Below are 27,844 nucleotides of genomic sequence, written 5' to 3'. Positions count from 1 at the left end.
TATATATATATATTTAAGTACTTAATTTTATCGAACGTTTGTATTATTTCCATACTGTATCAGTTTAAGGATCTTGAAGAGGAGAGTGAAAAGAAACCAGCCAGAATCATACAATCATCACAAGTAAGTTTAGAAAATTTTTTCAAAGTAAATACATAGAGTATAACTCATGAATTATTGATCATTGTAGAAGGGTTGTGGACTCTTCTCCCTCTTAATAGCACCAAAAGAAGAGAGAGCAAACAATAAGACTCTAATACCTCAGGCTGTTAAGAATGCAGCGGTAAAAGCAAATGTATTGCAATCAAACGCATTGAGGAAATCTAGTACAAATCAAAACGATTTTAAAGTGAAAAAGCCAACTCCAGATAAATCACATAATGAATCAAGCTCTGATGAAGAAAATGCAACGATAGACTTTTTTGGGCTGGCCACAAGTGAAGATCTGCCAGACAATTCCACAGGCAATAATCCAACAGAATTAGATTCAACATTGCCTTCGGATGATCTTGTACATAAATCAAATACTGAAATCTTACTTATGAAACATGTGGAAGATCATAAAACACCCAATTCTTCCTCTATTAATCCTGATATTTCGATGAATGGCCAATCAAGTAAAACGTTAACAAGTAATGTTATAAATCTACCGAAAGAAGAGATTTTATTGAAGAATAAAGCAGAGGTTGGTCCAAAATTGCCTGTCCCTGAACAAGAATATAACGTTGATTTGGAAGGCAATGTTGCCTTTGATGAAAAAGCAATTGAATATCTTTGTGGAAGACGGGGTATAAAACGCAAGGAAATCGACGAAGCGGATATAATCGAAATAAATGGAGAAGACATAAAACCAGATGAAAGAGAATGGTTGGTAAAAGCGTTAACAGAAGAATCTGTACACAGGCCAGTATCTATGCAGAGCGGTGGAGTAAACTCTCAATCCAAGAAGAAACATCAAATAACTTATTTAGCACATCAAGCTAAAGCCATGGAACTAGAACTAAAAAATCAGTGGTCTCAGAATAGGATGGCACGGAAACAAACAAAATCAAAATATGGTTTCTAAAAGCAATTTGTACAAGTTTTTTTTTAGATATATGCACATATAAATGATCTTTTATTTTTAAGCTAAATTAATGACATATGTACAAAGAGTATTGTAAAAGTATATTAAAGTTTATTCAGTTGAATTGGAAATGTCATTAAAACTCGAATTTATTACTGACAATGTGATTTTTCCAAAAATATTTGTTCTAGATTTTTCTACTTTTTCTTCTTTACAAATTTTATTTGTAAGATAAATTAATGACATTTGTACAAAAAGTAAATATATTAATAGTTTAAATTTGAAAAGCCATTAAATCTCCTGAGACTTTTCTAAAAATATCTGTTCTAACTTTTCATACTCTTTTCTTTTGCCTTCTATCAGTAATTTAGCTTGCAGCAAGTTTGGTGGTAAATCCTCATATTGAGCGAGAGATTGATTTAATTCCGCTAAATTTCTTGTCTTCTCCAGGTACAGTTTATACTTATTCAATATTTTTTTCGAATAAAATTCGTCAACTTGCATATCACTTAAATCTTTTTCCAATTTCTCCACGGTTTGCTGGTATTCCTTTAATTTTGTAGACAAGAAAACCTTATTGCAATACACATCATTCTTATCCTCCTCTGTAAAATCAGTAGAGTTCTTGAGAATATCGATCGCATTTTGAAGATGATCAAGTTTTGTCTGCAACTGTGTACAATTCCTAAATAATTTATTATACTGTACGGACATCTGTTTCTCTTCTCGCTCCCGCCTTTTTTCTTCTATGATTTTTCGTTCTCTAACCACTTGCAATGACGTTTCATCAAATTCGAAAAGTTTTTCAGCTTTCAGGATCGAAGATACTTTTTCCAAACCTTCTTTTATGTCGTTAGGTAATGTCTTGACATCAAGATTCAATTTAGCTAATAAAGTTGTCATTTCCTTTGTATATGCAGTATTCTCTTCTGTTGTTTCTAAGATGGCTTTTTGCAAATCTCGAAGCAAAGAGACTTCCTCAGTTGATGTGTTTCCTTCTTGGCATTTTGCAACATCAGTTGCAACATCAGTTGCAATAAAAACTGAATCATTGCACGATGATGATGCTACCTGTTTTTAATTAATTACTAATTAATATTTCTTATAAGTTTTATCTTTAATAATTAATTAATAATAATGAAATTATAATTAATAATTATTCATAATAAAACTGATGTTACCAGGATTGTGCTGCATATTTCAAGATTATGTCTATACAAAAAATATTTACGTATGGTTTATGTTAAATTTTTTTCAACTTTTTGTCGACTCTTTTACATATAAATAAACATTCCAAATTTACTGCATTGAAAATCTTCAGTTTATGTTATGTATACTATATGATTTCAGTAATAAAATTTGGAACATAGCCAATATATTGTCAGTAAAATATAAAATATGTAAATTATTATAAATTGGATAAAACAATATTATTAATGAAAGAAGTATTTAAATTTTATGATGATTAATGTATTTGACTCAATATTGATAAGTAGAAATATAAAATAGAAGTTTTAGTGCATCATCAGTATAACAATGACAATGAACATAAACTTCAATGATCCATAGATTGTTTATAGTCTATCTAGATACGAAACAAACAGTTTATATTATATATATGAAATGTTAACTATTATATCTTACACATAAATGTTCTGATTATATTAATCACATATAATTTATCTGCAATAATTATTAATAATAAAATTACTTTCTCAATAATTATTCATAATTAAGCTAATAATATTAATAATATTATTCTCTATATAGACCTTGGTTGCATTCAATAGAGAAAGCAGCTTTACAACAATTGCAACGCTGCTTTCTCTGCTGAACACAGCCTTTGTTTACATCATTTACAGCATTCAATATGCATACTAACCAGTAACTTTCTATTAAATTATCTTAATTTCAATGATGCATGTAAACGTTTACACGATATAGCTTTAATTAATCATGTAGATTTATATTGTTCTTAGTACACAATTCTTTAAATTATCGAAATTAAGATAATTTAAGAGAAATTTATTAGTGCGAGTATCAAGATTATCAAGTATAAACTAGACATATATAAATAAACTCCTATATTTTTGGAAAGATCTATTACCTCACTGTCCATTTCATCGATTGTTTTGATCTCTTTTGATCTAACGTTATTTTGTTAAATAACGTTTTTATTCTATTCTTGTTGCCCCCTGCCTTCAAAGTCCGAAGTAAAGAGAGAGACAATACGGCGTCAGTAGTCTAGTTTTCATCGAGGATTTAAACCAGATCAGAATCAACTATAGTCGAGTATTCCCCTGTTACATTCGAATGCTCGAATATAATTGGTTGGTTCTTACATTCTAATATGGTTTAAATCGTTGGCGGAAAGATCAGTGTTACCAGCTCTGATTGTCGAAATTTCACTACACAGTTCTTTATTTCATTTATATGTACAGCCGATCACAGAAAGATTGCAACACTTTTTTTTCGAATTTCGGAATGCAATCTACTCACCAAGCGATTGATTCTTATTTATGGATCTATGAATAATGGCTTCTGCATACAGAACGTGGCAATGCTTGCCACGCGATGGAAGTTGGCACGATAGCCAATCAATGTCTCGCTTGCTCGGAATTATAAATATATAATTTCCACCGTACGACAAAAGTTGAACTCGATCCAATTTTTGCCGCGTGGCGGAAGTAATATTATATCATTTTTAGAAGTTTTGCATGATTAGAACTTAAGAACAAAATTATTGGTTAGTGCGACAACTTCCGCAAGCGTTGCCGCGTTCTGTGTACAAGAGCCATAAGAACCAATCGCTCGGTGAGCAAACTGCATTCCGAAACCCATTGAAACAAAAAGGTTTGTTCATGTCGCATGCTCTAATATGCTCCTGTCATAGCTCTTTCTCACTCCAATGCCCTCATTAGAATGAGTAAGAACAACCTAAAAGGTTTGTTCGCGAAGCACGCTCCAACATGTCCAACACGTTCCAATATGTTTGCGTCACTGGAATCAATATGGCAACTAAATGTTCGCATCGCGTTAGAGCATACTCTATGGATCAATTAAGAGCATGCTCCATTTGCCTCACTTCAAAAGGTGGTACGATTGAGACATGTTACGCACGCATGCGTAATGATTAAAAACTATTCTATTGAAAAAAGTATTTCAGATTCATTTTGTATAAAAACACATTTGATAAATGCGTTTTTGATATAAATATAAAAATATAATATAAATAAAATAAAATAATAAAATAAAATAAATAAAATAAAGTAAAAAGAATAATTAAATAAAATGAATGAAATTAGAAAAATTAAAAAATAAAATAAAATAATATTAATACAATAAAATATAATATAATCTAACTTTCATATAGAAAAGTAGGTTCATGCAATACAATTAAAATGTCAAGGCTTTTAAAAAAACGAGCAAATGTAGTTAACTAATAAAATTCGTCTTTTATTACATTCGTATAACGCTATAAATTTCAAACGTTTCGACTTACAAAGTCTTCATCAGTGATAATAAAGAAAATGTATTTATGTAACCTCATCTAATGTCAACGAACATATGATACATAATAAAAATTATCGCTCTAAGCTAATCTTATTTAGTTATACCTGCGTTAAGATATTATAGATTGAGATCAGTATCAAGTATATAAGTATATCAAGTATATAAGTAATAAGTATCAAGTCAGAAGTTTGAAAGTCCATAATTGTAGTAAAGTTCAAAATTGTGTTTAACTAGTTCTTCGGTTGTTATCGAGAATTAGCTCAGTCAATAATTTCATATAAAACGTCATTTTGAACGAGGATTTCTTCAATTATCCTATTATACAATTAAATGTCTGTCAATCTGTACAAGTAAATGTCAATTTCTGATTAAAAATTATTATATTTAATTCAATATTGATGAGAATTTATTTTTTATTTACGTTAATTTATATAGAATAGTCAATCCGTAATATCTTAACGTAGGAATAACTAAATAAGATTAGAGCGATAATTTTTATTATGTATCATATGTTCGTTGACATTGGATGAGATTACATAAATACGTTTTCTTTATTATCATTAATGAAAATTTTGTAAGTCGAAACATTTGAAATTTATAGCGTTATACGAATGTAATAAAAGACGAATTTTATTAGTTAACTACATTTGGTCGTTTTTTAAAAAAGACATATTAATTTATAACTTTTATATTTATTAAAAACGTTGTACATTTACATTTTTTTTTGTATAAAAATGTTTTTCAAATACTCGAGATAACACAAAATATCCGAAACAAAACGAAGCACATGTCCGACCCATTCGAATGGTCTCACGGATTAGATTAGGCTCACTTGTCCTAAATCCGTTCGTGTCACTGAACATTGGAGCACATGAATGCAACTGCTCCAACTGCCATCTTATCTGTGATTCAAATGTTCTCTGAGCATTAATTTGAAGTATGCGACGTGACAAACCTAAGATGTCACTGGCAACAAGAAAGTGGGCAAATTGAGAGAAAATTCAGTCACGTGCATGATAAAGACAATAGTATACTCGTCCAGTGATAATCTATTGCGCAGATATAGAAAAGAGGGAGTAAAGACGTAACCTGCAACATATTACGTTAACCACGAGTGATTTTGTTCTTGTTTAATATTTAATAAACAACAAGGTTAAAACGACGCTCAAAACATTGTGAGCGGAAAAGCGAACACAGCCATGGTTGTAACTTGACCGATAATGTAACAGGTGCATTCGTTTATGCAGTTACTGTCGTAAATGTCGTTCGTTTAGAGTGCCATTACATGAAGCGCGAAAATGCGGAAACGCGGAAACACGGAAGACAAAATTAATTAAACTTTACTAGATTTCTGCGTTTCCGTGTGTTCTGTTTCACCTATTTTGATCTCCTGATATTAGGTTGGGTTCACATCTTGATGAAAAAACGAAAAGCGGAAAAGCGGAAGCCAATCAAAACTTGCAATAGTAGTAGATGATATATTTCGCTTGTCTACTTCTGTCTTTTCGCAAGTTCTGATTTTTCGTTTTCCATTTTTCCAAGATATAAACTCGGTCTTACATGCAGTACAATTTGAGCGGAAAAGCGGAATTAGAAAAAAGGAATTAGAAATTATTAGGTGTGGGAAAAAATTCGTGGCGTTTTTTTAATGCCATCTAATGGGAAAAACGCCACGAACTTTTTCCCACACCTAATATTAATTTTTAACAGTATTTATTGATAAAAATGTTTATTTATTCAATACATAAGCTAAAAAGATAAGCATATTGATAAAAATTGCAATGAATTAAGTGAATACAATTTTTTTTAAATGAATACAAAAGTGTATTTGTCATTATATTGTTCTGCTTTTCCGCGGAAACTGTGCTCCATGTAATATTAGAGGTTTGTTCGTGTCGCATGCTCTAATATGCTCAGAAAATGCTCCTATCATAGCATTTACTCACTCTAATAATTTACGCGCTCGTCAAAGTGAATAAAAAGCAAAGCTGTAGCAAGAGCATATTAGAGCATGCTGGAATATGCGTTGCGAACAAATTTTATGAAATCAAAACAGGCGGAACAAAATGCGCGAAAACGCGGAAATCTAGTTTAGTTAATTTTGTCTTTCGTGTTTCTGTTTAATAACCCTTATTCTATCTGTGAAGGCGATTGCAGTGCAATGTCATTCGTTTACGTGTTAGGGATGTATATTATCTACGCAGCTATCTCGAAGGTCTGCTCAGAATGTTCTGCTCGCAATACTGCGTAAATAAATGATCAACTGCGCTGCAGTTGCCTTTGCAGATTGGATATCTTGCTGTTCATAATATCACCAGCTATAATAGTCGATTGTATTACTAAAAATGAATTTTATTAAAATATTTAAAAATTTAAAAATTAAGAACAACTTATCGAAATCGATCCTACTAAAGTGAAAATAATGCAACGTAGATATATAATGGAAAAGGTGTGAAGTTTGCTAATTTGTATTTGCGATCAGATTAACCTAAAAATCACATCTTTTAGATGTAGATTATAGATGTAGAAAATATCAACAGATAAGAATTATGAACTTTTTATAAATAAATTTTATAATATTTCTAGATTTTTTATTTAGATTTAATTTTACAACTCACGATTAACTCAAGGTTCAACTTATTTTTCATCTCTTTCCAACTCTAGCATTAGAAAGAGATGAGGAATATGTTGAACCTCAGTTAAGAGTTAACCATGAGTTGTGAAACTGGTGCCCTATTTTTGAATACATATATGTATACAATTTTTGCATACGAAAATGACAGTTTCTCGATTGTGATTGATCGTATACGGAATTGCTATTTCTGTAAGCAACATTTATTAAAAAATAGGGCCCCTAGGTCTTAAAAAAATATCATTATAAATAAATACAAAATTAATTTTGCATGCTTTATTTTATATTTTTCAAATATAAGAGAATAAATGAGAAAAAATAGAGGATTTATATCTTGAATTTATTATACCTCGTGATTCATACGTCTGCACACGCTTGTGGTAAAGTGACAAAAGAAAGATATTACTCACTAATGGTGCTACGATCGCCGCATGTTCTAGCACTTACGAATTTTAGCGCCATAAATATGAATGCGCCAAAATATAATTTCTATAATAATGAACTATAATTATGGGAAAGACAACCAAGAAAAAATGGGAAGATTTTTTCTGGGTTATAAGTGCAATGCTTATAGAAAATGAAGCAGGCAGCGTTGATTCTGCATTTTATGTTGTGAGTTTGTTTTGTATGTGACAGACGTACATGAGATGTACTATAAGAATTAGAGACATCTTGGATATAGTCGATATAATAACGATTTAGTTAAGATTTAGTTAGTCAAAATTGAAGTTTAATTATTATATTCAATACATCTTGACAATACACAAAAAATGATGTTTTACTGAGACGTCGCATTAACGTTTCTAGTTTATTCGATATAATCACAATATATTTAGTATGAATATTGAATGTTAGCATATCATGTGTTGTCTGGGTATCTACTGATAAAGAAAATGTTTTTTTTATTTTATACTTCCATAAAACAAATAATGTAATCATTCCATAAATAAACAATTTAAAAATAAGAAATCAAATCCTTTTTTTTTGTAAAATTATTTTTTAATGTAAAGAAGCATTTATATTGATTTTAACCATATGCCGTATGCCGTAATCTGTAAAAATTGACCAATTATTTTCGAATATTCTTTTCTTACAATCGAATGGGAGGGAAACACTCAATTGTGATTAGTCAATTCTTACAAAATGGCATACGGCATACGATTACGGCCAATATAAACGCTCTCTACCAGAAATAATAGAAGAAAGGCCCCTATTATAAGATACCGAATTTATTTTAGATAAATGCTAGAAATCTATGGGCAGAATTTTAAAAAATAATAAGTCATTTTGAAGGGAATTTAATAAGTTTTAAGATAATATTATGTATAAAATTTAATTCAAATTTTATTTTTTTTATAAATTAAAGAAATGTAAAAAGTGAGCAAATCGCAAAGTCAAAAAATTGTGCTCCTAATATAAGAGGTCCCGACAATAAAACGCAAAGTACATCAATATTGCAATTAAAAAACTTTATTTAATGTTTGTAAAATACAAATAAACATAGCTAATGCATGTGCAAAATGAGCATGCGATGCATTGTACCTATCAGATGTACAACTTTGTTTCCGCCGTTTTTTCCGAAATTCGAGGCTTTATTGTAAAAAACTGGTTATACATTTATGATTCAAAGTATTGTCCATCGCTGGCCACTACTTTCTCTCATCTTTCGGGTAGCGTACGAATCCCGCGTCGAAAAAACTGGTCATTTTTTGAGGCTATCCACGAATCGATCCAATTTTTTACTTCTTCATAAGACCGGAAGTGCTGGTCAGCTAGGCCGTGTGCCATTGATGAAACAAGTGATAGTCAGAGGGAGCAACGTCTGGAGAATACGGCGGGTGGGGTAGGACTTCCCATTTCAACGTTTCCAAGTATGTCTTGACCACTTTCGCAACATGGGGTCGAGCATTGTCATGTTGCAAAATCACTTTATCGTGTCTCTCGTTGTATTGCGGCCGTTTGTCTTTCAATGCTCGGCTCAAACGCATCAATTGCGTTCGATACCGATCACCTGTGATTGTTTCAGTCGGATTTAACAGTTCATAATACACTACGCCGAGCTGGTCCCACCAAATACAGAGCATGACCTTGGACGTCAAAATCACCGTTGTTGAAGCGTTGAAACCACTCACGACACGTTCTTTCACTAATAGCGGCCTCACCATAAGTATTTGAGAGCATTCGATGAGCCTCAGCCGCAGATTTCTTCATATTGAAGCAAAAAATTAAAACCTCCCGCAAATGACGAGAATTTGGCTCGTAAACTGACATTTTCAATCGAGAATAACTTTATGATGCAGACACAAATCGACTAATGTTTCTATGGGGTTATGTTGACAGATGCCCAAGTTTATTGTATGACGTCTATGATCTATTTATTTCGATCACCACTTACCGCTAAAGATATCTATAGGAATCATCTATAGGAAAACGGCGAATACCTAATATATACATATAGAACTCTAGGGATGTCTTCCAAATTTATGCATCAAATACATAGAATAGAATATCTCTGAACGCAATATAGATATAGCTTTGAGTCATAAAATATTAGTCAATCACAGTGTAAGGAGAATCGAGTGTAAGGAGAATAATCAACTATGATTGATTGATTTCTTATAGTTTAAGGTTTAATTACACCTAGGTGCGTTTATTTTTTACGCTCACGCGCTTTATTCTATCTTTATTATTTGTTACTTGAAAAAAGACAGAATGAAGCTTATAGCGCGTGAACGTAAAGCCGGTTCTACATTAGTTGCAAACTGATCGCAAGTTTGTTGCGACAGTTAATCTGAAGTCTGCATTTTGAAATCAACACTTCATATTGATTGCAACTAATGTAGACCCGACTTTACGCTCACGTGCTGTAAGCTTCATTCTATCCTTTGTAGCTCAAACCGGCTTAAAAAGTAAACGTTGGGACTTCTATTATACCCCGAATTATACCCCGAAAAAAGAACCTTTGTCTAGATATAATAATTAATTGCAATATGGCGTAAGATTTACGAGTTTTATAATGTCATCATTGTTAATTTAAAGTGCATCGTTAGAGGAGTTTCGAAAAGAAAAGAAATGACTTACGTTTTTCTTTAACGAGGCAAAATGATGCTCCAAGCGAATGACGAAATTCTGTTATCCTCGCGAAAAATATGGCTAGGTAAACAGATGGTTACTGTGTACAGCTAGTTTTGCGTGTAGGATAACCATTGTCAGTCACGAGTCCGATCTTAGATAAGGCTATCTACGAAGTTATCCCGTGCTTTTTACGATTTTTTGACGCGATGTGGTGCCTGTTTTTTCTTAAGATGAATGTTGGCCTCGGACGACGATAGCTTGGATTTTTACTATTGCGTGACTTATTGTTAGGTGCATTTAGAATATCTTTCGCAATCTTGCCACTTTTTAGGCCTGCATTAATGTTGTTATTCCTTCCGGATTGATTGATATTTACGACTTTTCGTGGAGCTTGTCCAGTCCCTCTTTTCAGTTCTTTCAGACCGCAGGGGACTCCACTCGAGTCTCATAGACGGTACGACTATAGATAATCGCGTGGAGCCGACTTTTTCGAAAGAAAAGAATCGTGGTGTCTACAGAACGTAACAATATCATTGTCATGTAATGGAGAACAGACATAATATGTTAGATGGTTCACGTCGCTTTGTATCTTATAACGATATTGTAATAGCTATATATGGTGGAGATCACCATTGAGGTACTTACATGCTTTATATAGTTTCAAATTTTAATTGTTTTAATTTTTGACTTAATTAATTACATGTTATTACATGTTAATTACATGTTTGTATATATTTCGATGGACTTGCGCATTCCATACAGATTTTTGGCGAATATAATAAGCAGGTTGCAATCTAAAATGACGGTTCAAAAAAAATTCGAGATGTGATACAATATCTGTACAAAGGACGGACAACATCTATCTGGCGTCCATAAATCAGGGTTCACAATTTTCACACAGAGTCGACAATTAATTTTCAATTTTGTAAGTAATGAATATGACCTTGTAGCAGATCGAATAATGTTAGTAGTTATTGTTATTATTATTAATAGTTATTATTTTCGTAGTTTGTAGCTCTATGTTATTTGTATGATTAATAATAATGTGAAATCTCATTTGACTGTAAGAAGGGAATACTCGGAGATGACTAGTCAATTTTTACAGATTACGACATACAGGTTACGGCCAATTTAAATGTTCCTTTACATTAAAAAGTAATTTTACAAAAGAAAAAAGGACTGATTTTTTATTTTTGAATAATAACACAGATCTGCAAAATCGAGAATGTTCAAAGATAATTAAGCCCAAGGAGTGGTTTCCTATGTAATTTTGTGCTCTGAATCTGACGGCAGAATTGACAGAATCATGTCAAGTTATCGAAACATTTGAGAATGCCCAAAAATGGCCATTTTGACAAAATGAATGATTTTATTGTGAGGGATCGAAATTTATTCAAATATTTTGATAAATAGCATCGAATAGTACTAACTTTTAGTTTTAAAAAGAATTTTTGCTTTTTGTTTTGAGATTTTTTTCACTGTGATACAATCAATTTTCAATTTTTTGTGACACGACATACAGCGGAATGGAGCATATGTACACTAACCAATGTATTAACGTCAATGAAGTACTTTTTTACAAGCATAAATATACAATAAAGGAGCATGTAGCTGTAACTCAAGATGTTATTAGAGAATTAATGTATTTCGAAATAGTACGTTATCTCATACTATTGTAATAGTACATTAATACATAAAATTTGTATGGTTCGGTCAAGATTTGACCATCATCAATACAGCGCATAGGTATTACAATTAAAAAAGAATATTTTCTACGTATATCATTGCTTCGATGTTGATATTTCATTTATTGCGAATTAATATTTGATTATTATATAATAATTTCGTCTTAGTATATGATAATAAGAAAAATTATTTTTAAATGATTATTAACTAAAAAATTCTATTTTATAATAAGAAGAAATATTATTTTAGAATTTATTCAAGCGTAATTATTATAAATTAAATTTTATTTTTGAATTTTATAATTATGGCTAACGTACCTGTGTTTTTGAAACAAAGACAATTTTTATACCTCACAATTTTTGTATGAAGTCAAATTCTTTGTGTCAATTAAATAAAGATGTGATGATAAAAGAATTCTTCTGACAGGAATTGAGATATTGAACAAATCACGTCGAGTATTTTTTTGTTGTTCCATATCTAAAAAACATCTCAGAAAAATTCAAAATCTTAACAAAATAAATTCAAGTTTAGAATTGTTCATAAACCAATAAATAATTTAAGCTCTTTTATTAAGACTAGCAAAGATAAGGTAAAAAAAATCATGCAAATATGCTGTACAAAATTAATTGCTTTGATTGTGAGTCTTCATATATCAGGCAAACCAAAGAAAATTGAATACAAATAAAAGAACACAAAGATATTAGAAAGTCTGAAAATACAATTACAATTAAATTACAATTAAATTAAAAAGGGATGTTTCCTACGTATATCTTTGTTTCAATGTTGATATCTTGTTCATTGCGAATTAATATTTGATTATTATGTAATAATTTCGTCTTGGTATATAATTGTTGAAATATAATCTTAATAGATCGTTGTTTAGCAAACACAGGATTTCCTGATTCTCATAATAAGAAAAATTATTTTTAAATGATTATTAATTAAAATACTTTATAATAAGAAAAAATATTATTTTAGAATTTATTCGAGCGTAATTATTATAGATTAAATTTTATTTTTGGAGTTTATAATTATGGCTAACGTACCTGTGCTTTTGAAACAAAGATCCTCACATTTTATACGAAGTCAAATTCTTTGTGTCAGTTAAATAAAGATGTAATGATAAAAGAATTCTTTTGATAGAAACTGAGATATTGAGCAAACCGCGTCGAGTGTCAATCTTATATACTAATGTGGAATTGTACTAGGAGAGGGAATAATTCTTAGAGAATGAGAATACATTTGTCAATTATGGCTAAAAAGATGTCTGGAAATCGATCTGTATCACTTTGTTTATTTAATCCAGAACTTTGTCTTTTTATATATATCATATCTGAGACCAATCTTCTATCAATCTGTATGATTGCTCAGAATCTAGGATCATCACATTATCCCAGTCTATGTTGTGATTATAATCAAATTGTTGTGATTATAATCAAATTGGTGAAATATTACGGACCAAACCATTTTTTAACAAACGAATTTCATGTGTTAACGTATTATTTCGAAATACATTAATTTTATTTCTAATAACGTCTTGAATTGTGGCTATATGCTTCTTTATTGTATATTTATATTTTTAAGCCACCTTCAAAAAATTTAAATTTGTTTTATGGAATCTGAAATAAAAAGTATTTATTTTAACTTCAAATTTTTAAGTTTTTCAATTTTTTATTCACCATATTGAATCCGCCATTTTGAATTTAAAATTTTTGATTTCAGATTTTACTTCAGATGAATATCCAAGAACATTTGTATAAAATATTACATTGACTAATGTACATACATGTGCTTCCACTGTGTCGCATCGCAAACAGTGAAAAGTTAATGTTTTGTATCACAGCGAAAAAAATCATAAAACAAAAAGAAAATTCTTTTTAAAGCTAAAGATTAGTACTGTTCGATGCCATTCATCAAAATTTATTCACTTGAATAAATTTCGATCTTGCACAATAAAAATCATAAATTTGATCAAATGGCCATTTTTGAACAATTTAATATTTCGACACCCTGATGTGATAAGCAAATTCTCTGTCAGATTTGGATTCAACGCACAAAATTACCATTATAGGAAACTCCTTGTTCATAATCATCTGAAACATTGGCCTGTGTAATATTCCAGATAGTAAAATGTCTGCAGTATTCTAGCAAACTGTCAGCAAGTTCGAGCAGAAAATGATTGTAGTCTGCCATCAATATGCATCCACATTAGGCTTGTATTTGTTAACACTGCCTGTCGATATAATGTGAAGGCAGATTGTTGGCAGAATCCTGATTGGCAGGATCTGAGCAGATCCTGCTGACATTATCTGACGCTTGTAGATTCTGTTCCGTTTTTTTTAGCAATCTGTCAATAGTATTATGTACATCTAATTCTGTTATTTTGTTGGTATAGTATGTAGCAGACATTTGAAAAGTCTACTTTCTACAAACTTGACTATCTGGGATAATGTGAAATAATTAAAATAATTATTACATAAAAACAATTTAAAGGATAATTTTCGCACTATTTATTTTTAAAAAAATCAAGTTTAAAAAAATGTAAAAAAATTGCTTATAAATAAAATTATATATAATATATAATTATACATAATTGTGTATGACCAATTTTTTTACATTTCTCCAAACTTGATTTTTTCTAAACTTAACAATGTAATTATTCCTTTTATTATTTTTGATGTTCGCAATATTATTATTTGTATTACACTAAAAAGTAATTTTATAAAAAAAATAGTATATAATTATATATGTTTATATGAATATACGTGTTTACGAATATATATGTTTATACATATTCTTGTGACTTCCATGTTTCTATATAAAGATTATGTGTTTCTTTCATCCAAGAATGTGGATCTGAACATGGAGAAAACTCGCGAAACATCTAATCTTTATGTTTATACATATTTATATACATTTATGTATGAAAATTTTTTTACCGAATAAGAGTCTGTGCTCCTTGCTGTTTAAATTTTTTTGTTTGTCATAACAATTAAAAGTGGACATAGGTTTGTCATAGGATTACAAATTAAAAAATTTTAAATAAATAATTGTGCAAAAGTTTATTTGGATTCATTTACACATTTAAAAGTTATTTACCTAAAACTGCAGCAAAATATATCCTGCAGACAACACAAAGACTAAAATCGAGACATAAGACATTTTTTCTTACCGTTTAAAAATATCTTAAGACTTTTTTTTTAAAACGTTTTATGTTTCGCTTTTGAACTTTGTTCGAATTTATGATTATTTTGTTGCATATACAATATAAAAGCCGTTATTCATTTCGTACATGTTGATATGTGTCGTTACCTGTCAAGTTTGGAATTTAGAAACAATTTATTAAACGCGTAATGAAAATTAAATCAAAATGTTTTTATGTATGATAAAGATAATATAATCAAAAAATTGTAAATAACTACTATAATTTTGTGTAATTATTAATACTATGATTTTTATTTCATTTTTATTTCAAAATATGTTAAACATTGGCCTGTAAATTGAAAAAAGTATCATCTAAATCAATAACAATTTCTTGCATTTTTCTTCTTAGGGATTGATAAATGGATATAATTTTAAGAACAGGATTTAAAGGGATTAATCATTCAATTGATTTTTATCCTCAAACCATTATAAAAGGGAAAAAATTATTTGTATCCCAAAGAGTAGAAGAAAATTATACAAATAGTACTGGTATTTTGATAACAGGTAATGTCGTGCGCTAAACTTCTGTCACTTTACACCCCTACAAAGTTAGATTAGAGATAAATATTGAGTTAAGGAAAAACTCTCTTTAAAAGTTGGTAAGAAGACTTCTCTCCATCAATATCTTCGTTAAAAATGATCAAAATTTAAATTAAAAGAGGATTTTAAAACTTGAAATCTCTACTTTTGAATGGTTACTATATTTACTATATTTACTTTATTATATTTTTATACTATTATATTTTTTTACTATATTTTTTTAATTTTGTAATTTTTATGTGAATTTTGTAATTTACATATAGAAAACTATGAGTTAAAAAAAATGAAACATTTTCTTTTTACTTTATAGATTTGTAACGTGCCCCAAAAAAAAAATTGAGCAAATTTTCGACTATTTTTTCACTATTTATCGTGAAAGCTTTTCATATAAAATCATTTTTTTTTTAATTCTTACGATTTCTTGTTCCTGAGTTACTCGCGAATTAAGTAAAAAGGAACATTCTGACTTTATTGCTCGTAACTCCGTTAAAAATCATTATCAAATAAATCGCAATTAAAAATACAGGCTCTTAAAGCTTAAATATTGCTCTATCGAGAAATGTAATTGCCTTTTTTTTTTAAATAGAATATATGCTTTGCTAAAATTTTCACAATTGATTTAATTATTACGTTTGGCATCCACTTGATAAGATAATAGAAGATATTGATTGAATTATAGTCTATTAATAGACTATATATGTATCCTGATAACTTGTAAACAGTGTAATAAAATGGATCATTCTTGTTTGTCAATATTAGAAGAGAAGATGATGTTACGGAACCCCATTTTACATTTTATACAATAACTTGATTAATAATCAATATTTAAATTTAACAAATACATTTGTCAAAATGTTAAGCTCTTGAAAAATTATCGTATTACATATTTGCATCTTGCAGAACAGCATAAAGTAAATACGTATATAATTCAACAAAAATGTTTTATATCGAAGTGAAAAGATTCTAAAAAATCTTACATTCACTTGTAGGTATTTTATACAGAAAAAAATTAATTATTGCAAAATTACAGTATTATAAACACTGCTTATATTATCTGATAGAAGACACATTTGTATTTATTTATTTAAAGTTTTATTTTTATCTTTTGTTTGAGAAATATTATCTAAAAACAAAGTCGATATCAGATTTTCTCTTAACAATGAACATTTTTTAATGAAACAAACGAATCTGACAGAAAAAAGTGTCGCTCTATTCCATGAAGCGAGATATTAATCATAGAAGTTTGCCATTCACTTGATACTGAAATTATGAAACTTGTTATATCGACATATGTAGCAATAACTGCGCGTATGCATTGAGGTCAGGTAAGAATGAAAAATTAAAGTATAAATTCTTAATCCTAAAATATTCTCTGCTATAATTTAAATTATATAAGAAAATTTATATCTTTAATTAATTAACATGTAAGTATAAATTTTGAATTATTTCGTCGATATGACGGATTTTCTAATCTAAATAGTTATCAATTTTAATATCCTCAATATATACCTATCTCGCTGTGGCGTATTCTATATATCTCATAGTTAATCTGATAGATTTTTCTAATCTTCTACTGTAAATACTTAACAATTCCTTTAATTAAGCCGAATGATGTTTTTTTCTGCTAGATTTAGTTTACAAAATAACGCGTTGATTAATATATTTTTTAACAATTTTTTTGATAGTATATTAAACTTAATAATTGTCGATATTTTTCTTGCAATTTTTGAGTCTTTATTCACTAGTAAATTATACTTATCAAAATAAATTATACTTATCTCAATTTTTTTACAGCTCTTAATCATATTTCACGTCTTTATACTTTATGTGGATAGTGTATATTAAATGTTGGAAAACAGTAAAATAATTTATCAGACAAGGGGAACACCAGGTGATGGGATCAAGGATTTTGATATGCTTTTAACAGACTATTTTTGAGCGAAAAAAAAAACGACACACATATCCGACTGTTTCAGTCATGGCCCATAGTTTCGAAGATTTTTTAAATAATTATTGTAATAATTTGAAAAACGTACTGTATAAATGAAAATATCAATATCTTTATAAATTTTATTTAATGTTATTAGTTTTAATTACTTTTTGATTGCAATGAAATTTCATGAAATTATATATTAGTATTATAGATAATTAAACACACATTTATGGAATATTATTATCAACGTTATCATCATCGTTGTTCACATGAACGCATAAATAAGATTGTAATAAAAACTATTACGGTTTCTGATAAAATTAGAAATTGGAAATTATGATTAGGAAGTAAGTCTCAACAAGTTTTGTAATCTTATTTTGAAGATTTGATTTATTAATAATAATTTATTAATCGATTAATTTATTAATAATAATAGGAAATAATCATGGTTTGTAGACGTATATTGTAGACGTACGGGATGATATAAATCAAAAAACATAAATATTTACTGCACTGTAACATCTTACGAATGAATTTTTGTTGCAGACACAATAACGTTTTCTAATATCTGGCAGAAAGCAGATTTGATTGACATTATGGAACTAGCTTCATTCAGGAATTAATTTTGATGAAAACATCAAATTTTTCATTCTAAAATTCATTCGTAATATGTTCACACTAAATATTTATGTTTTTCTTTTCTTTTTATGATTTTCTTGTTTTTATATCATCCCATACAATGTACATTTACAAAATACGATTAATTTTCTATTATTATTAATAAATCGATTAATATTAATCAAAAGAAAATTACAACATATGTCTTACTTGTTCCTAATCATAATTTCTAATTTCTAATTTCATCAAACTGTAACACAAAACTGTAACAATTTTCATTATAATCTTATTTATGCGTTAAATAACGGGTTAATTGCGAGTATTTTCACTGTTTCAGTTTAATTTCGCAAACTGACCGCTATGAGTGGCAAATCCTCTTTACGTTTATACACAAAACGAAAACTATTTGTTGTTTTGTTTCTTTGCTTTGTTAGTTTCAGAATATATTTGACAACAAATTGTTAATTCTCTGAAGCTAATGTTAATTTTTTATAGTTGATATTTTGTCCAATATTAGATAATATTAGCTGTTACATACAAGTAATTAAACATTCTTATATAAGTGTCAAATACTTAGCATCAGCAGTTATCAAAGTTCACGATAATCAATCTTGAAAACTGCAATCTGTCCTGTACATCTACATTTTTATTTGAATCACAATGATTATGTGTTACGATGAAATATTTACGTAAACTAAATTACATAGTAACATATCGCAACTATTTTTATGATAGGAGGAGGACACTTTATTACAATGAAGGAAATTAGCTATATAATGATAATAATAATAAGTGTGCGATGTGTGTGTGTGTGTGTGTGTGTGTGCGTATGTGTGTGTGTACGTATGCATGCAGTGTGAGATAATCAACTCTCAGAATAATCTAACTTTACGTAATAGACGTAACCACAATAATTCCAAAAAATCAAATTATATATGTCCGGCAGATATCCATCTTTAGATGAAGCATTTATTTCAAGAATTACAAAGAAAAACAGAGATATATTTATTATACCGAAGAAATTTTTAACAGAAAGTAGTTCTACTTAATGCCCTCTAAGAAAAAAAAGAGAAAAATCGTGTATTTTTATTTCATGTCTTAATCAAATACGTATAGTTAGATTTAAATGATACCAATATGTTAAGCTAAAAATAAAATTAATGATGCTCAAGCATTATAAATTAATACGAGTCATCTCGCACTTTTTCAATGAATGTCAAATTTTGTATTCTATTCTTTGTTATTGTCAGTGATTATCATTGTGTATATGTCATTTGTTGCATAATTATAAATGATCAGCGATCATTACGTAGTTATTCTGTAGTGCTTTGTTTAAAAATTTATTCTCTCTTTGTTTCATATGTGTTGCAAAAAAAATTTGTAATAGGTATTAATTGCTTTTCATTTACACAAAAGTTCAGATAATTCTCATTTGTGACGTCATAATTCAATTGAATGCACGTTTCTTTTCATTCTATCAAATGAAATTCGATTGAATTTTTTAAAAACTGCACAAACTCGAAAGTGTGTGTTTTACTGACAATGTTTTATTAACTTACATTAAAAGTGAGATGTATAAACCTATATTGTTATAACATAATTTTGTTACCAAAGTAAGTAAATGGTAACGTCATTATCTAACAATGAATATAAAATATTCACAGAACTTTAGATTCAGTAGTTCACTTGTGTTATAATAAAAAGCAATTATTTTCTTTCCATCGCGCCTCTTTACGTTCAATTTACAAAAAATTCAGGCATATTTAGAACACTTTTATTAATATAAATGCGCATTTTTATTTCTGAAACTCTATAATATGATGTAAATTAAATACGCGCTAACATGAAATTTGTTCGCGTTGAAAAAAATTTTTCACTTAAAAAGAGATATATTCAAATGTTGGAATGAGATGCAAAAAATACAAGCAATGCGAATAAATCTATGATTATATAGTGCATCATAAGTATGACCTCAGTATTCATGTTCATTGATTTTTTTATCTTACAACTTATGGAAGTTTGTAGTAAGTAATTATAATTGGAATAAAAATTCAAATTTTTTATTTAATATACTATTTTTATTTTTTGTTTTTGGTTATTATCTTAAACATATACAGAAGTAAGTAACGATAAAACTCTCGCATAAGGGTAGAGCAGATTAAACTGAGTCGAAAAGTTTTCTACCATTTAACAATTTTCGCAATGGTTAACAAGATATTAATTACTAAAAATCGCTGAATATTGATTTTCAATAATTTTTTATTCAAATACTATCAACTTTACAGAAAATTTTGTAGTACCGCATTTTCTCATATTCATAAAAATAGTTACCAATAAAAAAATACATTACTAAAAAGTACATAAAAAATTTTGAAAAAATTCTTAGAGATTTTCTTCTAGAAAGAAGAAAATATATAAGAAGAAAATAAATAATTTTTGTTTCTTACTGTTTTTTTTTTGTAAAATTAATACTTGAGAAAAAATTATTGAAAATCAATATTTGGTGATTTTTAGTAATTGATATCTTGTTAATTATTGCGAAAATTGTAAAATGATAGAAGACTTTTCATTTCAGTTTAGTCCGCTCTGTCTTTATGTAAGAGTTTTATCGTGACTTATGAAACATCCTGTACAACAAATGTTATATATTTAAAAAATGATTCTGTTATTAATATTCATTGTCTGTTTTATTCATTATAATAGCAGAATTTCAAAACATGCATACATGCTACTTTTACTGTTATTGCGATGATTTGTTGCTATCTCGAAAAAATAACAAATATAATTTAAATACTCCCCCACGCATGATGCTAGAGAAGGAATCAAGGAGAGTCATAAACTATAAAAACTTAGGACACTCTTGCGATTAGTCAGTAACTCTTTGATCACAGGTTTGTATTCCATCGTGTTGAACGATAAATCGAAATGAAAACAATTGTTATCTTGCTCGCCGTTTCTTTCGTCACCGTCTTGGTAAGATTATTTCATTATTATGAGTGTCTCCACTAATAATCTATTTAATTTATCTCTCTATAAAATATTGTGCAATTTATTTTCAGTATAATTAATTTTCATTATTCAATTCTTTTCAAACTTACTAATATTCACATACGTTCTTAAAACTCTATTTGGCTCTATTTAAAGCTCTCTAATTTCCTTCTTTAATTTTAGATTGCTTATTATTTTTTTCTCAAAATATATTTATTTAACTTCCATAGGATGTATTATGAAAATAATTTGTAAATAATTAAAAATATCAAATAGGTACATTAAAAAATGCGTTAATTATTTAACATAACATTAACATGTTAACATTAACATGAATAATAATTTTATAATATTCAAATATCTTTATTTGATTGTAGGGTAAAGTAACAGAAGAAGACCAAGCGAAATGGGTAAAGAATGAAAAAGATTGTATCGATGAATCTGGTGTTGATCCGGGTAAGTGAAGAATAAATTAATTGCATGATTAAAAAACTAATTAAATAAATAACTACATTAATAATCCAAATTTCAGCCGTACTTCATAAAGGAAAGGAAGAGGAATCAGATGAAAATGACGAAAAGTTAGCCTGTTACAAATCCTGTCTATTAAAGAAATTCGGAATTGTAAGTGAGACTCCTATTACATTTTACATATATAGGAGTCTCAAAATTTGAGGGTGATATTATTACAGCGCGAAACTTCAGGAAAAATTAAATAATAAAAGTGTAAGACTTTTTTTTCCGTAAAGTAGTTTTTTAAGTATAAAGTTTGACTTATAATCATAAGAATATTAAGTTAAAAAGTCATTTATCCGTACAACATGACATATGCAATGGTATTAAATAAAATCGCCGCTGTCACACTGTCACACAGATAACTTTTTAATCAACACTTATAATTAGTCAAATTTCAAATATTTATATTTAAAAACTTACTTTACGGAAAAAAATAATGTACACTTTTATTACTTAGTTTTTCACAAAGCTTCACATAATAATATATTATCCTCAAATTTCAGGACACCCTGTATATAATATACATTAAGAAAATTAATTAATGAGAAATTAATTTCTATTCCTGTGTTTTAGTTGAAAGAGGAAAAAATTGATTGGGACAAATTTCGTGTTGAAATGTCAAAATATGATACATCTCAAGAAAAAATCGATGAAATGTATAACAAATGCAAAGACATTGGTAAGTATAACATAAATTGAATAAGAGTCAGATCAAGATCAATTTTTATTTTTATTAATTATTAAATTAATTAATTATTAAAGAACTTGACTGCGCTCCGATATTCGCTGCCACTGAAAATCTATAGTATACTGAAAATTTAGTATAGTACGCTTTACGTGCACTACAGATTTTCAACACTGGCAGTAGCTGCGTTCAGCAGAGAAAATTAATCATTAGCGCTTAATGATTCTTTAATATAATTGGTTCTGCTGAACGCAATCAATATTATAATCAATATTGTAATCTTATGGCGATTTTCTCAAATATTTTTTCTCTTAAATGAAAATAAAATAAATTATTGAAATTGTTTCAGATGGAGAGGGTTGCCAAAAGGGAAAGAATTTGATGAAATGTTTGCAGGATGTCAAGGACGATTAGATGCATTGAGCGATTAAAGATCAAATTCCGCAAGAAAATCTAATTGGAATTATTAAAGAAATTTTAATGTCATCTATTGTCTATTATACTTTAATTAAAATTAAAATATTATCTTACACATGTGTCAGTACAAAACTGTATTGATAAAAAAGTAAATACACGTTTCGTTTTAACATAAAACAAGCCTTTTTTCTCTACTCTTTCTAATCTCTTTTCTCAAATAATAAAAATTATTAGATAAGACATATATTAAATTTAATAATGTTTCAGTCTAAGTTATTCAAGAATCAACATAAAATAAATTTTAGATTAAAAATAAAAAATTTATTAAATTCCCTAATAATAGCAGATCTTCAAGAAACGTTCCAAAGAACATTCAAAGGATATTCCTATGTCTTAAGGATGTTCGAACATCCCTTGAATAATAAGTGTGCTTAGAATATAATTAAATAAATTATAAATTGACTTGCAATGAAGTAAAAAAATACATAATAATTGTAAAATACAATAAATTATATTGCAAATAAGTTTTATTAAACAGTTTAGTAAGCTGCATGTTTCCGTATTTTCTATATTTATGATTTCTAATGTTTTAATATCATTAGTGATGTCATCGCAATAAAGGCAAAATCTATAGGTTAGTTCTGATATACGCCGCACCCAAGGCTGGGCAAAATACATCATCAAAGTATTTGAAATACAAAATACAAAATATTGACAATCTGAGTATTTGAATTACAAAATACAAGATACTTTCAACATTTCGATTTTGAAATACAAAAAAAAAAAAATACTTCCAAAATTTGTATTTTAAATACTTTTTTAAATACAAAATACAAAATATTTCAAAATTTTCTAACAAATTCTAACGGAAATAAAAATAGCAGTAAATTTATCTATAAGCAGGTGAACTTCAATCAGTTGAAATGCACTTTATTGCGAGGTTATGAATAAGTTTACTGTTATTTCTATTTCTGTTAGATTACGAGACCTAAAGCAATATCCTAATTGACTTCGGCTTAATTTTACGAATTGATCATCGGCTAAGTTTACGTCTTACGATTACTATCGCGAAATTTTGTGTGCAGCAGCCCTAAGGCCTTTTCTACAATAGAGACGTAAGCGGTAAGCCGTAAGAAATTAACCAATCATAATCGATTATTCTTCTCTCACTTATTATTGATCAATTTCTTACGGTTTAAAACTTGCGACTCTATTGTAGAAGGTATAAGACCCGTTTTACAATAGGTCACATGTCGTAATCGCGTGTTATATGTCGAGTATGAGTACGACTTGCCAGTCTACAATTGTATCATAAATCAGAACAATGGATATTGAAACATTGAGTATTTGTTCAAATTTATTATTAATTTGAATACAAATTATAAGAATGAGATTATTTTTAAGAAAACGTATTCTATGATAAATTATTTTATATAGCTGTATCCGTAAAATGGAGATTATATTCCATTCAGTTGTATCGTAAGAATCGAAAAGATGGGAGTTGACCATTTTCTATTCTGATGATCGACAGCCGAACTACAATTTCATTTGATAGTTGATAATCCAATGCGCATGCGTACAGTGCCCGGCTCCGACTGCGACCTATTGTAGAACGAGTCTTAGTTGGTCACACACACTTTTCGTACAGTACAATAAGGTTTTCGACCAATCGCGTTGCTCAATTGTTACGGTTACGGTTACGAAGAACTGAATCGACAAAGCGATTGGTCGAAAACCTTAAGTGGGAAGCACAAATTCTTATAACACATAACACGTAATACATAAAAAATATACCAATCAATGCCCTTCATTTCTTTCTTTTCCTTCTTTCTTTTCTTTCTTTTGAAATAAAGAACTCTGATTAATTGAATTTATACATTACGTGTTATGCGATATTTAAGAGTTTGTACTCCCGGTCTTAGAGCCATTCCACACAACTTGCATAGCCGCATATGCATAAAGAAAATTATCCAATCACATGTCTGTCATAAAGGCAAATGTAAAATACGATTGGATGATTTTCTTTGTACATAAGTTTGTGCGGCTATACAAGTTGTGTGGAATGATCCTTACTGTTACTGTTAGCCCGGATTCTCATACAGACAACAGAGCTTTGACACAGAGCACTAATTGGTGAAAAGCTGGTTATAGGGATAACATTTACCCCCCTTACTCGTTTTTTATCAATCAGCGTTCGGTGTCAAAGCGCTGTTGTTTGTATGAGGATCCGAGCTTATGGAAAATGTGCGTGACTAACTTTAGGGCTGCCGCCGGACAAAATTTGTATAACTTTAAGACGTAAGCCAATAAGCCAATCAGAACATTGTTTTAGAACTACATACTCTAACGGAAATAGAAATAGCAGTAAACTTATCCATAAGGAGAGTTTCAACCGGTTGAAATTTACTTTATTGCAAGGTTATGGATAAATTAATTGTTATTTCCATTTCCATTAGATTATGTAGATTTAAACCAATCCTGATTATTGACTTAAGTTCTTACGGTCACTGTTGCGGAATTTTGTGTGCGGTAGCCCTTAGGTTTGTTACATATAGAGCCGCAATTCATAAACCGTAATGCTAGATTCACAATGGATCCGACGTGCGTCGTACGAATCAAGTATGAATCCAGCATAAGAAATTCACCATGAATGATTCACAGTTGAACGACAAAAATAATCGATTATGATTGGTTAATTCCTTACAGCTTACAAATTGCGGCTTTATTATGTAACAGGCTTTACCCTACGTCATGACTACGACAATTAGGCTTAAGTTGTAAGTACACAAGCTTTGGTGTATGATATACCATTTATTGTCGTCTTGGAGATACGGCAATAAGTTGTACGTTATACGTGAAAGCTTGTACGTTACTTACGTCTATAATTTAAGTCTAAGTATTATGATTTTTGTGCTCAGACCCTTACATCTCGTTATGTCTCGTTTTCTGTCATAACCCTAACGTTTCCGAATGCAGTCAGTAAGTCTGTCGCGTTACTTCAAGAATTATTTTATCAAAAATTTTTTTTAGCATTTCAAATACAAAATACATTGAAATTGTAATTGTAAATACATTAAAATACAATTTTGTATTTCAAATACATCCCACATAGAAGAGACGTCCATTAAACATCCATCATGGAGATTCGAAACCTTCATTAGACGACCGCGAAACTTCCAGTGGATATCCACTAGAAATCCAGACTTCCGCATTTTATACATCAATAAAATCTCCATTCGATGTATTAAAAAATTTTTAATAGACGTTATATGGATCAATTATGAATGTTTCACAGAGCTTGTCTAGGGTTTCAAACGACGTTAAATGATCAATGGATGAATAATAGAGCTGAGTAACAAACGTTGAAAGGATGTCGTATATATCAATTGTTTTAAAGAGCTCCAATTTGGACGATCTAATTTTAATCAGCAGTTGTAAAAGAAACATGAAGCGTGTATACATCTTCTTTGTATTAGACCACAGGCCTATCCGACACTTTGCTCATGAATCGAAAACGTTTCCATTTTTCTGTCATCTCGGAGCGAGACGGAGCGAAAATAATAAAGGATAGGCGCCAGGATAGGCACCTGAATTCAGATCTGTCCGAGAGTCATAGAAGGAGCTGAGGGAGAACCAATTTCTCAAAATACAATTATAACTTTTATTTTGTTTATTATGCTCGCCAGTAGCACTCCAAAATTAAACTAAAATTTAATCAAAAATTTCCACCTTTAATCTAGTCATCATCAATAATTTTTATGATAACTTATGACCAGATTAAAGGAAACGAAATTTTTATGTGATTATATATTTATTTCCGCATAAGGTAACAATCATTAACTCAAAAGCCTTTGATAAAATTATTTGAATATTAAAAAAAAATTGTTCAAATAAAGTATTGTTCCGAGAAATTGTAGATATTTATATATTATATTATGTTATTAATTAAACATATAAATTATATATAATTTTATATACATATAATTATTTAACTATTTACATAATTTTCTTCAGACTTCCATGAATGCTTTCTATACAAAGATTATGTGTTTTCTCCGTGTCCAGATCCATTCTTGAAATGCCAACGTTTCGTCCTTGCAGTCCACTTCATCAGGACGAGGAGCAGTCTGATACCGAGCTGTTTCTCCAGGTCATTCCTTTTTTATATTACGCTACTTGTTGGAGTGGTGGCGGGAAAGTAGAGAATTGTAGATCGGGTGGAATGAAGAAGGGAGAAATTGGTCTTCAATAACCGGGAGAATGATTTTCCATATTTTTTTTATGTTTTAATTATTATCTCTATTTAGATTGTTAGGATGTTCTTGTATCTCTATAGCTTCTCTATATTTTCTTGAAAAGTATGCAATACTAGCTATTATCGTTTTATCAAACAGTATTTGATGTTGTGATTCTGATGCTGATTTACGTGTTAGCCTGACATCACGTTGGTGTTCTTTTATCCGTAGGTTGATCATTCTCCCAGTTTCTCAATATTTGCTCGCAGGAACAAGGTATTTTGTATACTTCTGCGGAGCTGAGTGGAGGTCTTTCATCTTTAGGATTTCTTAAGATTTATCCTATCTTTTTGGGTGGTTTAAAGATAGTTCGGATTGTATTTGTTTAAAATCCTGCCAATCCGATCTGTTGTTCTTTTGACATGGGAGAATGGATAGGATTTTCTCTGATTGTGTGTCAGAGACTGTTGTCTTGTTTGCATGTTTATTGATTGTTTTGATTATGTTTTTTTTGTCGTGTCCGTTTTTCTGTAAGACTATTTTGAAGTGATTGAGTTCTGTCTGTTGATGTTCTCTGTCAAAGATGGTGAAAGTTCTATATAGTGAATTGATTGCAGACTGTTTTTGTGCTGGGTGTGACTCGGCATGTAGGTATCTATCTGTGTGTGTTGGTTTTCTATACATTTGATGGCCTAAGGTACCGTTAACTTTCTTGGAGACAAAAACGTCTAAGAAG

General features: G+C 29.3%; 3 protein-coding genes across 3 annotated transcripts in view; 2 read left to right on the top strand and 1 right to left on the bottom strand.

Moving 5' to 3' along the window:
• Positions 1-1,106, top strand: part of LOC108691090 (proline-rich protein PRCC) — a 1,864-nt gene extending 758 nt beyond the window's left edge. Inside the window, exons 2-3 of the mRNA XM_018198727.1 lie at positions 64-123; positions 191-1,106. Of these exons, the coding sequence (XP_018054216.1) occupies positions 64-123; positions 191-1,066 (936 nt within the window). The 3' untranslated portion in view covers positions 1,067-1,106. The remainder of the gene's footprint in view (positions 1-63; positions 124-190) is intronic.
• Positions 1,083-3,285, bottom strand: LOC108691092. Its single transcript, XM_018198728.1, has 2 exons — positions 3,174-3,285; positions 1,083-2,137 (listed from the first exon to the last, which is right to left on the bottom strand). The coding sequence occupies exons 1-2, from the start codon at positions 3,183-3,185 to the stop codon at positions 1,358-1,360; spliced, it is 792 nt and encodes a 263-aa protein (XP_018054217.1). The 5' UTR covers positions 3,186-3,285; the 3' UTR covers positions 1,083-1,357.
• A 17,867-nt stretch (positions 3,286-21,152) lies between these two features.
• LOC108691101 lies at positions 21,153-23,050 on the top strand. Its single transcript, XM_018198739.1, has 5 exons — positions 21,153-21,240; positions 21,633-21,711; positions 21,788-21,879; positions 22,345-22,450; positions 22,806-23,050. The coding sequence occupies exons 1-5, from the start codon at positions 21,193-21,195 to the stop codon at positions 22,868-22,870; spliced, it is 390 nt and encodes a 129-aa protein (XP_018054228.1). The 5' UTR covers positions 21,153-21,192; the 3' UTR covers positions 22,871-23,050.
• The last annotated feature ends 4,794 nt before the right edge of the window (positions 23,051-27,844 follow it).

This window comes from Atta colombica, unplaced genomic scaffold (assembly GCF_001594045.1).
Source record: "Atta colombica isolate Treedump-2 unplaced genomic scaffold, Acol1.0 scaffold39, whole genome shotgun sequence".
Classification (NCBI taxonomy): Eukaryota; Metazoa; Arthropoda; class Insecta; order Hymenoptera; family Formicidae; genus Atta; species Atta colombica.
Note: the sequence above shows the minus strand (reverse complement) of the source record. Positions and strands in the feature narration are given on the sequence as shown.

What these genes read in the sequence shown, in the direction of transcription:
- LOC108691101 (XM_018198739.1), top strand. Translation starts at nt 21,193, where the DNA reads ATGAAAACAATTGTTATCTTGCTCGCCGTTTCTTTCGTCACCGTCTTG. An exon ending in TTTCTTTCGTCACCGTCTTG is followed by an intron (nt 21,241 to 21,632) that starts GTAAGATTATTT and finishes ATTTGATTGTAG; the next exon opens with GGTAAAGTAACAGAAGAAGA. An exon ending in TATTAAAGAAATTCGGAATT is followed by an intron (nt 21,880 to 22,344) that starts GTAAGTGAGACT and finishes CCTGTGTTTTAG; the next exon opens with TTGAAAGAGGAAAAAATTGA.